The sequence below is a fragment of the Paramormyrops kingsleyae genome, chromosome 22 (assembly GCF_048594095.1).
Source record: "Paramormyrops kingsleyae isolate MSU_618 chromosome 22, PKINGS_0.4, whole genome shotgun sequence".
NCBI classification, from domain to species: Eukaryota; Metazoa; Chordata; class Actinopteri; order Osteoglossiformes; family Mormyridae; genus Paramormyrops; species Paramormyrops kingsleyae.
Window position 1 is genome coordinate 7683464 of NC_132818.1, and position 14115 is coordinate 7697578.

Here is a 14115-nt window from a genome sequence, read left to right on the forward strand (position 1 = left end):
AAATAACTTTCCCCTACAACGTAGGTGACATTTTGTTTTTTGTGGTACTCTGGTTAAGTGTAGTTTCTCACCAGCGCTGAGTTTTCTTGGCTGGGTCACCTGTGGATGGACCCGCTTTCATGGGCTGTGTGTGGCACCTGTGACTAACATGTTCTGATCCTATCAGGAGGGTGAAGTGAGTCTGGCTGTAGCCTTTCCATGGATGTGCAGTCAGACTGTGTGATGGTTGATATGGTTACTGATTCTTATGTGTTAATAAAGTCTGAGGATTTTGGAAATCACTGCTTACATCTTTATTATTAAAATCCATGAAGGTTAAATGGGAAGCAATTTAATTATTCAGATGTTTCTACACTTGCTCTGTACCCAATTGTTAAATGGCAATTCACTTACATGAATCAAATCTGGTGTGTTGCTTTGAAACCTTCAATCCTTTTTGTGTGTAAAAAGGAAAATAGCTAAAAAAAAAAAGTTTTGGCAAATCAATACACCCACCATGTCACTGTGACTTCTTTAAAAAACATTTTGAATGTTTTCACTTCAAATGTGTAGGACACTACATTTTAAATTGATCCAAATTTATTCAGAGCTGAATCAGTTGTTATACTAGCAAAGTAAATGTGAAAATGAGTGACAGCCATTTTGATTATGTACTGCTAAAATTTTTACTTATAAATTGTATAAAATGCTGACGACTTTGCACACTTTCAGCTGTGCATGTCTGTTACTCTGTGTGCCAAACGACAGGTGGAGAAGTGTTTCGATAAACAGGCAGAAAGAGGTGAAGTGAGAGAGACACCAGGCGGACAAACGCATCTTGGCAGTCAGGGATCCTGATTTATTTTAGTGCAAACCCTAAGCCTCATCCAGCACACAGCTTATCTACACTAACTCTTCCATTTAGCGCTCAAGTGATAAATTAACTAAACCAGGCTCCAAATTTCTAGAAAAAGAACACATACTAGGTAGCTCAGTTCAAACATCATGACAGTCTTCAGACAGTCACTAATACAGAAATCAAACATCCAAAATACCATAAATGTTTCAAAAAAATAAAATCCAGTGTTTAAAAGGGACTGCAGTCCCATGCAAATGAGGTACAGGGCATTTTAGTTTGCATTGCGTATTACAATACAGCACCATCGTATTCATATCAGCAGGCAGCCAGTGCCAGGCAGCCAGTGCCAGGCAGCCAGTGCCAGGCAGCCAGTGCCAGGCAGCCAGTGCCAGGCAGCCAGTGCCAGGCAGCCAGTGCCAGGCAGCCAGTGCCAGGCAGCCAGTGCCAGGCAGCCAGTGCCAGGCAGCCAGTGCCAGGCAGCCAGTGCCAGGCAGCCAGTGCCAGGCAGCCAGTGCCAGGCAGCCAGTGCCAGGCAGCCAGTGCCAGGCAGCCAGTGCCAGGCAGCCAGTGCCAGGCAGCCAGTGCCAGGCAGCCAGTGCCAGGCAGCCAGTGCCAGGCAGCCAGTGCCAGGCAGCCAGTGCCAGGCAGCCAGTGCCAGGCAGCCAGTGCCAGGCAGCACCTTCCATAGGCAACACAAGCTACTTCACATATCGATAAATTCTACACTGTATTTGACTCTGACTCCCTCAAAGCAAGAAGCCTCCAGTCACAATCACACACTTTTTGGCCTTGTGCATTTAAGACCCAGAGGAAAAGGGTGCTGGAACCAAAACGTACTGGGTTGCGGTCACAGGATCTGAATTGCTTAGAAAAGCTGTAAAACTTAATTCGAAAAATCTAATTACTAAAGTAAATCAGTGTTCTTTATCCGGCAATACTAAGTGGGAAGAGTAGTTCAATGACTGGAAAAATAAGCTCCACTCATTGCAAACAAACATTCAAGACACTTCCACGGTAATTAAAATAACATAAAAACTTTAAACTGTCACAGCAGAACACAGAACGACAGACATAGTTTAAAACAAATGACGTGAAAAGCAGTGACTCTGCTGCCTCGAGGTGGAGCAGTGGCCAATAGCCAGGCAATGACTTATCACATGATCATCAGAGCCACTCCCCCTGCCCCACCCTAGTCAGAAGCAGTCTACATTACTCTCCATCATACCTATATATAATATAATCACTTACAATACATTACCACAGCCCAGAGGCTAAAAGAGACAGACATTTCCCACTCTCGGCTCCTCAATCATACAAAAGACCTCCATTACTTCACAGATAACGGACAAAACTTGTAGTAGGAAAAAAAAAACCACGATCCAAAACCAATACAAACATCTTCCCATAGCAACATGTAACAATCCCAAAGTGTCCAAAGCTCAACATTTTAAAATGATCATATATAAAATCTGACGGCGTCGCCGTCAAAGAACACATGCAGGGAGCATGCTCCCATTTTTGTATTTTAAAGAAGTGAGTACAGTCCCGGTAAATTCTTGGCAGTGTGGCACATGCTTTTTGAGTTCATGACCACTGAGAGAGCCTGTAACAGTCAAGTGGTGCAATTCCAGGATAGATCCACAAGGGGGCAGCCAAAGTCTTCCACAAAATAGAAAACATTGGTTTCAGAAAGAAGTGCACAAATTGAGATCCTGGCAGCAGTGATCTACACCTTCTCGTACCTTCTCTTCTCCTGTCCTCTCACACTTTCCCCGGCTTCTCTCCCTCCAGCCGAGCCTGCAGTCTGGAGGTCAAACCCCTCCTGCCGTAGGTAGACTGCCTCTGCTGGGCCAGGAAGGACTGACCCTGAGCCGTGGAACCTGACCATTCGCTGGTCACCTTCTGGTGCAGAGCCATTCCCTGGAAAGTGTGACGATGACAGAGGCCCAGACTTACACCAGTTCTTTGTCACCCTACTCACAGAACCCAGCATCACCACGCACTCCAGAAAGTGACACGGCGCAGTGTGCCCACACACACACACACTCACCATGTTGTACCAGGCATTGATAAGGATCCGCTCCTCCTGGTCGAATTGGGGCCGGACCTTCTGAAAGTCATGCTGCAGCAAAGAGCCACGTGAGGGTCAGTGGAGATGTCATGCAGTCTGGGCCGAGCCTAAGTGAGACACTGGCGGGCGGCTCACCTCGACACCCTGGATCTTCTGGTTCTTCCCGGGCAGCTGGCTGTTGTGCGCCCGCGGCTCGGGGGAGACCGTCACGGCTGGGGGCTGGGGGTTCCGCGTCTCAGTCACCTGCCGGCCGAACGCAACCTGGTCACAATGTCACCCACTGCTGGCCGACAGACACACGAGGAGCATGTCCAGAGTCCGTCTCACCGCATGAGCCGTCTCCGTCGCACGTCTGTACTGCCGCTCCATGCGCTTCACCTCCTCATCCTTCCTCCTCAGCATTTCCTGTAGCTCGTCGATCTTCCTCACCACTAGAGGGCGGAAAAGAGTCGGTTAGCCAGACGGGGTTGATTAACTACGAAAGCCAATGCCGGCAGAGGAGCCTCACCGCTGGCGTCGACCCGGGGCTCCAGCCTGTCGATAAACTCCCCCTTCTTCTGAAGGTCAGAGGGCATGTCATGGACCTTCTCCCTGCGCAGACAGACAAGGTCACCTGGAGTTACATGCTGGTGTGATAGAGCTCGAACCAGCAGGCAGAACTCAGGGACAGCGATCGACTAAAAACAATGCTAATGCTAACAAGTACAGTAATAAGGCTGTTCCGTTTGTGAAGAAGCACCATCACCCATCGGGGAACGACTGGGGGGGTCAGATGCATGGAACTGCATCCGGGGGGGGGGTGGGATCAACAGGACAAGTGGGGCCCTTGGCACTGAGAAAGCAGAAAACTCAACTTACAGGGGTTCTGACAGTCTGTTCTTCAGCAAGGGCGACTGCAGGGAGGGAGGAAGAGACATTAAAATGTCAAATTAACATGAAGAGCCCAAAGTGACATTTAAGCAAGCAGGCGGTGCCCCGGCTGTCCTGACGGCGGCAAGTGAGCAGGGGAGGCGGGGAGGGAGACAGACAGGGGGCGTGTGTCACCGCAGCGGAGTGTCAGGTGGGAAGGCAGAGTCACGTGGGGCCTCACTCACATGCGGGGACGGCCTGTCCCCTGACTGCAGGGCCGTCTGCAGCTGCTGCAGCTGGGAATGCAGCTCCGAGATGCGCAGCTGGTTCAGCCTGTGGGGTCAGTGGGCAGACAGGAGTGAGGCGGCGAGGTGGCCAGTGAGTCACACACACACACACACACACACACACACACACACACACACAGAGCTCGCTGTCCTTCTGCTGCCCAGAATACATCCCACGCACAACGCCAGACGGCACCGGTCTTCACAAACACCTCCCCCACACGCACAGGCTGGCCGGCACACACTGAGCACGCTCCAATCTGGCTGCTCCTGCCCACACGAAACACCGGCTCCCCCTGGAGCCGGGGGGGGGGGGGGATCGGGGGACGCACATATGTACGGGTAACCTCGCACAACAGTAAACCCTTTACCGCTGGCAAACCGAACGAGACTGCTTTTGGTCCAAACAATGGTTTTTAATTTTTAATTAACTGGCAGAAGGCGCACCCCCCCCTCCCGAGACAGACCTGTCCTGCTCCTCCATGGCACCCTGGCTGCTCCGTGATGCCCCCAGCACGGCCCCCAGCTCCTGCAGCTGTCGCCTGGAGTCTTCCTCCTGGGCACGCAGCTGCCTGTTCTCCCCCTGTAACCGGAGCAGCGTTTCCCTGCCAGGACATCAACAGGTCAGGCGCCCGAGTAACTAGTCAGCTGAGGCCAGCCGCCCCCCCACTCCCCCGCCGGATCCTCACCTGAACTCCGCGGGCATCATTTCTGCCGCCAGGTTTCCCACCGGCTCCCGGAGCGAGGCACCTGCGGGCCAGCAGATGGCGCTATCAGTCAAATGGGCCGAGGCAGCATTCCATGTGCCGAGTGAGCGGGGCGGGGGCGTACCTGCTTGGCTGAGACAGGTCTGCTGCATCTGGGAGCATCGCAGCTCCTCGCTGGTCTCCCTCAAGGCGTCCCGCTCCGAGACGAGGCGCTGCATGTGTGGATACGGGCATCACTCAAAACGGGCCATTTGGCCGTCGCGGAAATCAGCGCCCCCTGCTGGTGCCACACCCACCTCCCTCTCCTTCAGCAGCGACTCGTACTTGTCCTGCAGGGTCTTGTACTCAAACTGCCACTTCTCTGCCTTCAGGGCCTCGGCCGAGTGCTTGGCCTGGAGCTCCTGTACCTGGGGGGGGGGGGGCGGGTGTTGGGGTTCACCTCGTGTACAATTATGGGTAACGGCTCAGGCTGCGGCTGTACTCCACCAAAGCCACGCCCCTCGCCTCACCTGCAGCCTGCAGGCGTCCAGTTGCCCCCGAACTGCGCCGCTCCGGCGCTGCTCCTCCTCCAGCTCACACGTGCGCCGCATGTATGCCGCATTACGCTCCTCCAGCAGCCGCACCTGCCGGCGCAAGTCGCCCAGGTCCTCCAGCTTGCGCCGGTACGACTCCACCAATGCCTCCAGCCGGCCGGCGCGGTCCGACGAGTGCCTGCGGCGGGTCGTGGGGGGAGGGGGTCCGGCAGGTGAGGAGCCGAGCGACGGCACCGGGACCATCACGCATTCTCAGCATTTATGTTGCCATAGGAACAGAGTGGGCGGACATGTGTGAGGAATGTAGTTTTGTGGGCCTCAGCACTGTGAGCCACATTAATAGCTACTTTCGAGCCCCCCCCCCCCCCCGGGCCCTGCCCCCTGTTCCCGGCCACGCCTCCTCTCCCCACCTCAGGACGTCCATCTCGTCCTTCAGGCTTTGTGCTTCCTGGGCCAGCCTGGCCAGCTCCTCACTGCGGCGCTGCAGGTCCTGCAGCTCACGTTCCAGCAGGTCCCCGCGGGCTCGCATCTCCTCGCGGGAACTCTCCAGCCTGCAGGGGGCGGTAAACCGCACCATGCATACAGATAGCACGCTTTAATGACATGGCCTCAAGGCTCCTGGTGAATTCCCACAGTAAGATCCCCAGCTATATAAAAGTGCATATTTACATTAATCTGTAAAAAAAAAAAAAAAAGAAGTGTTGACTAAGCCCTAAAAGACACTATGAAACCCAGTTATCCCACAGGGGCTTGCCCACACCCCCCCACCTGAAATTCTCCTCTCGCAGCTGCTCCATCTGACTCTGAAGCAGCAGCACCTTCCTGCCGCTGACGCTGTTGGGCTCGTCAGGGCCGTACAGGGGGGCACTGTGGCTGAGCTGCTCCCTCATCGACCGCGCTTCCGCCTGCAGCGCCGTCTTCTCCTCCAGGACCACCGACAGCTGGGTTGGAGGGGGGAGCAAAGGTATCAGATGCTGTGGAAGCCTGGCAGAGCCAAAGGGAACAGGCGGGGTGTGGCGAGTGGGCGGAGCCTCACTACAGGCTAATGCTAAAGGCTAAAGCTAAAGGAGGGCAGAGGAACGGGCACTGGGCGGGCAGCCATGCATGGGTGACGGCAGGAGCCTGGAGGGGGCGAGGAGGGGGGGGGGGGGGCACCGGAGTTTGGAAATACACAAGACGGGAACACCCTCGGAAAGTAAGCCATGAGTTTCAACAAGCTCACTGCAGACCAGAGAGCGAAGCCAGAACGTGGGGGTTACGCCTGAAGCTGGAGGGGTTGTTGTGGGATTACGTCTCACTTCCGTGGGGGATCGGACCTGCAGAAGTGAGCTTCCAGAACCGGAGCGGAGCCACACACACAGATTGGGACAGCCGCTTACACACAGCCGCTTACACACAGCCGCTTACACGCGGCGCCGGGTGTGTTTTGGGCCGGCATGTTCAGGGACGACTCGGGTGGCATGACGAGGCCCCCGGAGGCTACAGGTCTGTGAGCGTCATGCTGACAGGCAGAGTGAGAAAGGAAGAGGAAGAAAGACAGGCTGCCTCCGGGCAACGCAGCAAGGGGTCCCAGCGGGACCAGCCTACAGCCAGCAAGCACTCTCACCACAGGGAGGCGCAAAACTTACCGGTCAGACCTCAGCGCCGCACAAAACCCTCCCAGCCCTACGCTGAGTGACAAACAGATCGCTTTAGCGGCCAGCAATGCGAGCGGCGAGAGGAGCCGAGATCAGACCCTCTGAAATGTTCATATAGAATCAGTCTTCCAGGAATCAATCTTCCATGGCAAGGCAGAGTTTTTAACGCCAAACTTCACAACACCTAAGCTGACTAACAGGCCGGCCACACTGCAATTAAGAGGGTTACACTGAGCATGCTCCACACTGATCCCGCCCCCTCCACCCCTTACCTGATGCTCCAGGTCACGGCAGCGCTGGTTCAAGTCATCCTCAGCCTCCTCACTAAGGAAATAGTACTTTCTGGACTGAAGGGGATTGGAACACAACACAGAAGGACAACAGGAGTGGTTATAAAACGAGAACCAAAAAAAAAAACAGAAAAACGGCAGGAGGCACAAACCTGGTAGTCAAAGTCCGGGAACCTTTCAGGGCTTCCTGGTTCCGACGCGTCTTTGGTTAGAAGCTAGAAACGCAGCAACATCATCAGGGTAACAGGAAGAATGCAGCCAGATCTCTAACATGACAATGCTTTTTTTTTTTTAATCATGCATGCTCTCATATACCAGTCAATATGGCACATTTTAGGTTGTTGTGAAAGGTTTCACTCAGCCATACTATGACAAATTAAGTACAGAATGGACTCTTACTTCCTGGATGGCTGTCATGACCACATGCTGGACTGACTCCTTTAGGGTCATGATCTGCTGAATGTGTTCTGCGGGGACAAACACAAAAGCAGTCAGTTCACGGTTCACAGGAGCCTCCCAACCAGGAACTACCAAATGTAGGCCTGTCTGCTAAACCAATGCACAAGGTTCACCTTGCTTTTTCTCACAGCTGACTGCACATCCCAGCACCAGTTGCACCAGTTTGCCCAGTTCAGTCACATTTCCCATTTCACCAATCAGGACGACATCTGGCAGGTGGTTGTCTGAGATAGGATGCCCTAGCACCTATAGAAAGGGGAGAGGGCCAGGAGCAGGTAGACTCACAGATTCCAGCAGTGTCACAAGAAAATAAACCCAAAAACTGTGACAAACAAGGCTACTCACATCATGGTAATACTCCAGTATACTCTGAAGAATCTTCTTCAAGTTGCTAACCTGTAAAAACCCCATTCACATTAACCACAGATTACATTTTCAAAGAAGTGGTTTCTAGCATGTCACCAGCAAATCTAATTCCATTAGGGTTTTCTTTAATAGCTAGCCCAGGTAATTAGATACTTAGGTAATAAGTTCAGTGTCTGATTGGTAAAGCAGAATAAGTAAGTGGGATTGGAGAGGGATGACCATCTAACCCAAACATCTAGCCCTAACCCACCTTTAGACGCCAGTTTGTGGCACTTTCCTCTTTGATCCTGCCAAGCCAGGCCTCGTTGAACCAGAATAGGTCTCTGCGGGCAACAGCACAGGGGAGACACTGTAAAGCGTATTACCCCGAGCCACATGACACCCCAGGACAAACGGAGCGGCCCTGACCCAGAAAGGCCCTCGGACGCCTGCTCTTACATCTTATGCAGCACGTGTGCGATGGCCACACCACTGGTCAGGTCCTGCATACTGGTGCAGCTGGGAACCTGAAAGGTCTGAAGCTGGGAGGTGTTCGGAGAGCCAGAGTTAAAGTGGATTACGAGAAAAAGAATTAGGATTTGCGGGTTCAAAATGAAAGAGGATTACCGCAAAAGGCATGCAGTAATTCAGTGTGGAAGCATTCATCAAATGTAATCACCGAGAGTAAATCACCTGCTACAAAATAATCGAATCTCTTTATAATTTAATTCATTTTGAGAAGATCGGAAACTATCATTAAACCTCTGAAAACTTCGATGGTTAACCAAGATTTCAGCGACGCCATTTGAGAAGCTAAATACAGCTCTACTATCCTGTTTTCCTCTCACGCTCGCCGGACATTAATCCTTGGTTTATATTTCAGATGAAACTGCATGTTTTATGTCTTCGTGTGTTAAATATTAACAGCTCTGTTCCGCCCCATGCGACGTTTCCACCTATGACTGCACAGTTTTGGAGGCTGCAACAAAGCAGTGACTGCGCTTTATACCGGATCGCACTTGTAGGCAACTTGGAGTCGCTCCTCGGATGAACCTGTCTATAAGTATTCCTTCGGATAGCTATAGCGATAAATGATATTGCATAAGCCTACGGAATTGCAAATAGTCCTTGTCTTTTTTAATGCGGGGTCCGAATTTGAAGCTCGATTCCCTGTTTAATACATATGCTAGGTAACGTTCGCTAACTTAAACTGTATTTGAAATTAACGGCGCCAGTGTACCAAATAGCATGAAATAGCGATACGCGTAGATTCATACAGAAAACTTACCCAGTTTAACAATGAGTCACACAGTTCCGCTTTATCCAAACTCATTGTGGTTTTACCTCAAGCACTTTATAAAATATATGTCAGTATCACACTAGCCCGCTTAACCAGGTGCCAGACCTAAATAAATTGGCCTCCTTTGTAATTTTGCTCTCGCATTTTCCACATATCAATAAACAAACTGTCTCGGTTGTCCTTCTACGGCCCCCGTACAAGACAATCGCCATAACAACGGATCACATAGGCGACCACCTAAATGCCCGAGAAAATTAAAATATTTTTGAAGTCCCTCCCCCCCTTTTTATAATTATATGGTTATACTTTTTTGTTTTTATTGTTTTTTTAATTTATTGTTATGTAATGCTATACTGTAATGATACTTTAATCTGTACTACAGGCAAAATAATTAAGTCAATGTAAAAAGACAAGGCAATTGCGGTGCAAGTAATAACGTTTTTTTTTTTAAATCATGCATCACAGAATAGAGAATGAGACAAAAGAGTAGTGGGAAGGAAGGAAAAGAAAAACAAACAGGATATCTGCAGAGATGCCATCTCATACTGTAATATGAGTGGCGTATATTCGCAGAATCGCCACTTCACCTAGGAGGGAGGGAGACGGGTCTGAATTCCTGTCATTTGCGCACTGTGGTATATGCTTAATGAATATGTGCCAGTTCCCAGAAAAAGAATTTTATGCATATACTCTTGCTGTAAGTAAGATGGCATGCTTCTGCACATTTTTTGACTGTCACTGCTTAACCTACAATGTACTAGCACCCACCCACATTTGAACTATTTTTCGTCCGACACTTGCCATTTGGACTGTTAAGTAAAAGAGCAGCTACTGCAGAGTTGAACATACCATTTTGAAAAGTATCATTTTGAAGATTAAAAGAATTATGCTGTAGATCGGTTTCTACGTGAAATCAGTTTTATTTTGAAAGAGACCACCACCAACTACAACAACAACAACAGCAATAATAATAATAATAATAATTAATAATAGCCCCTAAATGAAGTGGCATCGTGTCCAGTGTGTCCCCTGTCACGTGCCCTACACTTCCTGGGACAGCCTACACCCACTTCCCGCGAATATTAAATATTCATGGATAATAATAATAAGTTTAGTGAATAATATGGATCATACCAAATTAAAATTTAAATACTGTTTTTTAAATATCTTACTCCTTTAGATAGACGGTTGACCGCATATGAAATCTTAGAATTGAGTTTTCCTTGCGCCCATACTAGGCACTAGATGGCTCCAACGAACCAAGCAATCTTCCAATCTGTTTAACCCTTTTCACTTTCTACGCTTGTATTTTTTCGTTACTGTTGTATTTTTGACATACGATATAAGTCAAATGGAAATTAGTTTTACTTCAGAGTTCATGGGGGGGGGGGGGGGGGGTTATGTATCCCCTCTAACAGTACATTTATTTAGCAGATTGATTTTGTCCAAACAGGCATACAGATGAGGAAGGCTTGGAATCAAAGTGTAGGGTCAGTCAGCATCCCTGGGGGAGGCTGGGGTTTAAGGCTTGGTGACATGATTGGTCTACCGGCCATAGGACTAGAACTCACAACCTTCTGGACACAAACCCTTGACCTACTGAGCTACAGACCACCCATCCAGCTGTCTTCCAGCCTCTTATTTGGTACAAAAAGTCTGGAGACTAGCCAGAAATTCCGGGGAGCTTGACAAAGGGGCACTAGAGCCCCCTGATAGATTTTGCGGCGCGGTGAGGCCACGACGGTACATTTTGGGCCCCCTCAACACCCCTCCAACACTATGTGGAGGAAGACACTAACACTCACTGCAGCAAATTCGACACAGCTGTTCAAATGACCACTACTTTTTGGGAGCCGGGGGGGGGGGCTGTGCATTTGGTCCTTGGCTTAGGAACATACAAACTACACAGGAAGACACAGTGGGGACAGGAACTGAACCCACGACCCTGGAACCAGCTACTATATCCAGTGAACTTTGACCAGCTCCGAAGAGACCAGCCAGGGCTTTTGTGGAGTAACTGCTAGCCAGGAGAAACACATCAGCTTTCAGAATATATCCCTGTTCATATGCACAGGAATGGTTAATAAATCTTCTCAAAAATCTCGAAATGCACATTTATAAATTGGTGTAAAACGATTGACATCTAAAAGAGGTGAGAGGAAAAGACTGAGATGCCGGTATTTATTTATGGAGAGTGGCTGGTAAGAGTACTCACATGCCAATGTACACGCACAGCCTCCTACCCGCTCTGCCTGGCTTTCAGGCTCCACCTCTCACTCTCTCCATCGCTCCCTCTTTCGCTCCGCACTCAAGTACTTGTGTTTTTCACAGCATCTGTGCCAACTTCCTGTCCTCTCTGCCATTCTGGGCCAAGCCATCCATCTGTCCACCTGCTCGCTCCCCTTGCCCACCTGCGCTTGTGGAGTCGCTGATACTTCCTGAAACTCAGCACGGCCAGTTAGACTTCAGGGCATCCTCACCTTGTCCATTTGGATGACTGCAAACCCTGTGCAGTGCTTGGTTATCCATAAAGGCCGTTTAAATGATCAAGGTCTGTCTAAGTAGAGGATTCCATAGCGGCTCCTATATTGTGTCAACAGTGCAAAGGTTATGGGTTCAAATCCCTTAGACTGCACATAAATTGTGACTTTTCCCTCTTCTGTATGTTGTTTTTGGTAATAACATCAGGTAAATGAATTTAAGTAAATATCCACAAAAGTTTAATCTCTGGACCCTTTCTCTTCATGCTTAACCATCTCTCTCCCTATACACGTTGTCTGCACTTGTATAAATTGTGTTTGTCCTATACCTCAACAAGCTAAGTACACATAAATCAGATTTATGAGGTTTAGTGCAAATTCAATTAACTTAATTGGATTTGGCCAGTCAAATTAAGAATTACATAACCAAGGAGAGTGGCTCAGTAGGCAGCCCTATAGCCTCACACCTCCAGCGCTGTGGCTTTGACTCCCATTTGGTGTAGGCTGTGGGGTTCCTCCTGAGGTCATGCTGACTGGCCTGTTCCTCTCTGATTGGCTGGGGTGTCCTCCAGTCACCTGCCCTCTGCTACCTGGGGCAGAGTAACACCAATAGGAAGTTAGAAGTTAAAATAATATTTTTTTGTTCCCTGATGCGCGTGTCTTTGATGAATGTATGCCGTCTCGGGTTCTCCTCTTGGCTGTTTATTGATGTAAGTTTCCTCTGCTGTCACTTCACTTTCCTACGTCCCCGCAGCACTTAGCGGAGCCCACGCGCAGCCTCCCGGTCGCGGGGACACCAGCGACCCCAAGATAGGTGGGCAGTACGGAGCGCGCATTCACGCTAACAGCGCCTTTCTCAAAGTCCCTCCTCCGGTTCCTCTTTTCTCTTTTTTCTCCTCATTTGCTTTTTCACTTCTCCGTTTTTCACACACCCCCCTCCCCAGCGTTGCACATGCTCTTTAGGGATCACGGAGGGGGAGGGGGAGGTATTGTGTAATTGCTTGGTTTCAGAAAGCTGTGGTTTTCTGCGCTGGAAAGCAGTTAAAGGAGGGGCTTTTCGCTTTACAGTCTACATTTGGCACAGGGCATGACATTTTCGAGCAACCGGCGCGCAAATGCGGGAATCATTGAAACAGATGCCCTAAATCTCATTATCATGCATTTTATGACTTTTTTTTTCGCTTAAGCAGATGTTTGCAGAACTAGGGAGTTTAAAGGGGAATGCTTAAAAGGGGCATTTACACACACACATATATTTATATATTTTGTTCATCACGCTACCTTCCGGTTTTTTTTTTATCTCTTAGCTGCTTTCACGCTGCTGAATAATCAACCGCCGCATTTCTCCGGGGCTGGATGCAGCGAGGTACGATGCCAAGCGATGGCCAGAGAAACGGCGCAGCTCCGCCAAGCGAGGAGTGTGAAGTTTTAAACGTGCAAATAAAAAACAACAACGCCGTAGCCCTGAACGGCACAGTCGCTCCTTTAGAGGACACGATCCTGTGAGTTGCTGCCTCTCGGACCCGGGCACTGTAATTTGCTAGAACATCACCGCCCCCCCCTCCCCCCTCGACAGGTAGCTTACCTTCACAAAAGTACAAGAAGGTGGGGCAACGGTGACGATCCTTCGCACCAGACATGAAGTCATGTACAGGTGTATAGAAATGACAAAGTGAAACTCCAGGGCTGTAAAAGCATTGTTACCTTCTGGTAACAAAAAACAGTGTTTTACTCACCCTGCAGATTTATAGTGCTGACTAAAACAGACAGGTGGTTGTTTTACCCTGAGAGTAAAATTCGAAAACACCCATTAAAACTGCAGAGAAGTGCGTAGCACATCAGTATATCAGTGAGTGCGCATATGTGTGAGTAAAGCAACCCATCAGAAGACAGATATGTTACATGATACCCCCCGACCAGCCGGCTGCCTTCTGAAGATTAAACAGACAGTAGAGGCTGTGTTACGTTACATTACATTATTCATTTGCTGAGCAGATGCTTTTGTGTGAAGCCACTTGCCGTTTAGCCGTTTATGAAGCTGGTTATTAACCGAAGTAACATCAAGAGTGTTGGTTGACACTCGAAAGATCAGAGCTGATGAACCTGTGACCTTTAGGCTCCGCTGCCCGGCTGAATCACTCTGCCTTCTCGTCGCCCATGGCTACTCGCTACCCTCCTGCTCTGGATGCCAGAATCCCCACCCACTCACTCTTTCACCCCAGGGAGCGCAGAGCCAGCATGGGGTGAGTCAGCTCCCGCTGGCTGGGGGGCCCAACCCCCAGGGAAAGTCCCAACATGTGTCTGAGGTTGGCCCGATCG

The 14115-nt window shown here is 49.8% G+C and overlaps 1 protein-coding gene across 5 annotated transcripts; it reads right to left on the reverse strand.

Annotated features, from left to right (window-relative positions):
• Window positions 1-815: 815 nt before the first annotated feature.
• Window positions 816-13629, reverse strand: LOC111856313 (protein Hook homolog 2-like). 5 transcript variants are annotated; one of them, XM_023836162.2, is made up of 22 exons: window positions 13382-13629; window positions 12264-12386; window positions 8476-8558; window positions 8288-8360; window positions 8017-8067; window positions 7785-7917; window positions 7612-7679; window positions 7365-7427; window positions 7195-7269; window positions 6054-6226; window positions 5696-5836; window positions 5262-5463; window positions 5049-5159; window positions 4735-4964; window positions 4513-4650; window positions 4004-4091; window positions 3768-3802; window positions 3418-3500; window positions 3237-3340; window positions 3045-3152; window positions 2889-2960; window positions 816-2758 (listed from the first exon to the last, which is right to left on the reverse strand). In XM_023836162.2, exons 2-22 carry the CDS (start codon window positions 12288-12290, stop codon window positions 2600-2602), a joined length of 2217 nt encoding a protein of 738 aa, XP_023691930.2. In that variant the 5' UTR covers window positions 12291-12386; window positions 13382-13629; the 3' UTR covers window positions 816-2599. The 5 variants fall into 5 exon arrangements, with proteins under 5 accessions (XP_023691930.2, XP_023691936.2, XP_023691935.2 ...); XM_023836168.2 differs by lacking the exons at window positions 12264-12386; window positions 13382-13629 and adding an exon at window positions 9305-9588 and having other exon boundaries at window positions 4735-4795; window positions 4877-4964; XM_023836167.2 differs by lacking the exons at window positions 12264-12386; window positions 13382-13629 and adding an exon at window positions 11532-11859.
• Window positions 13630-14115: the final 486 nt, after the last annotated feature.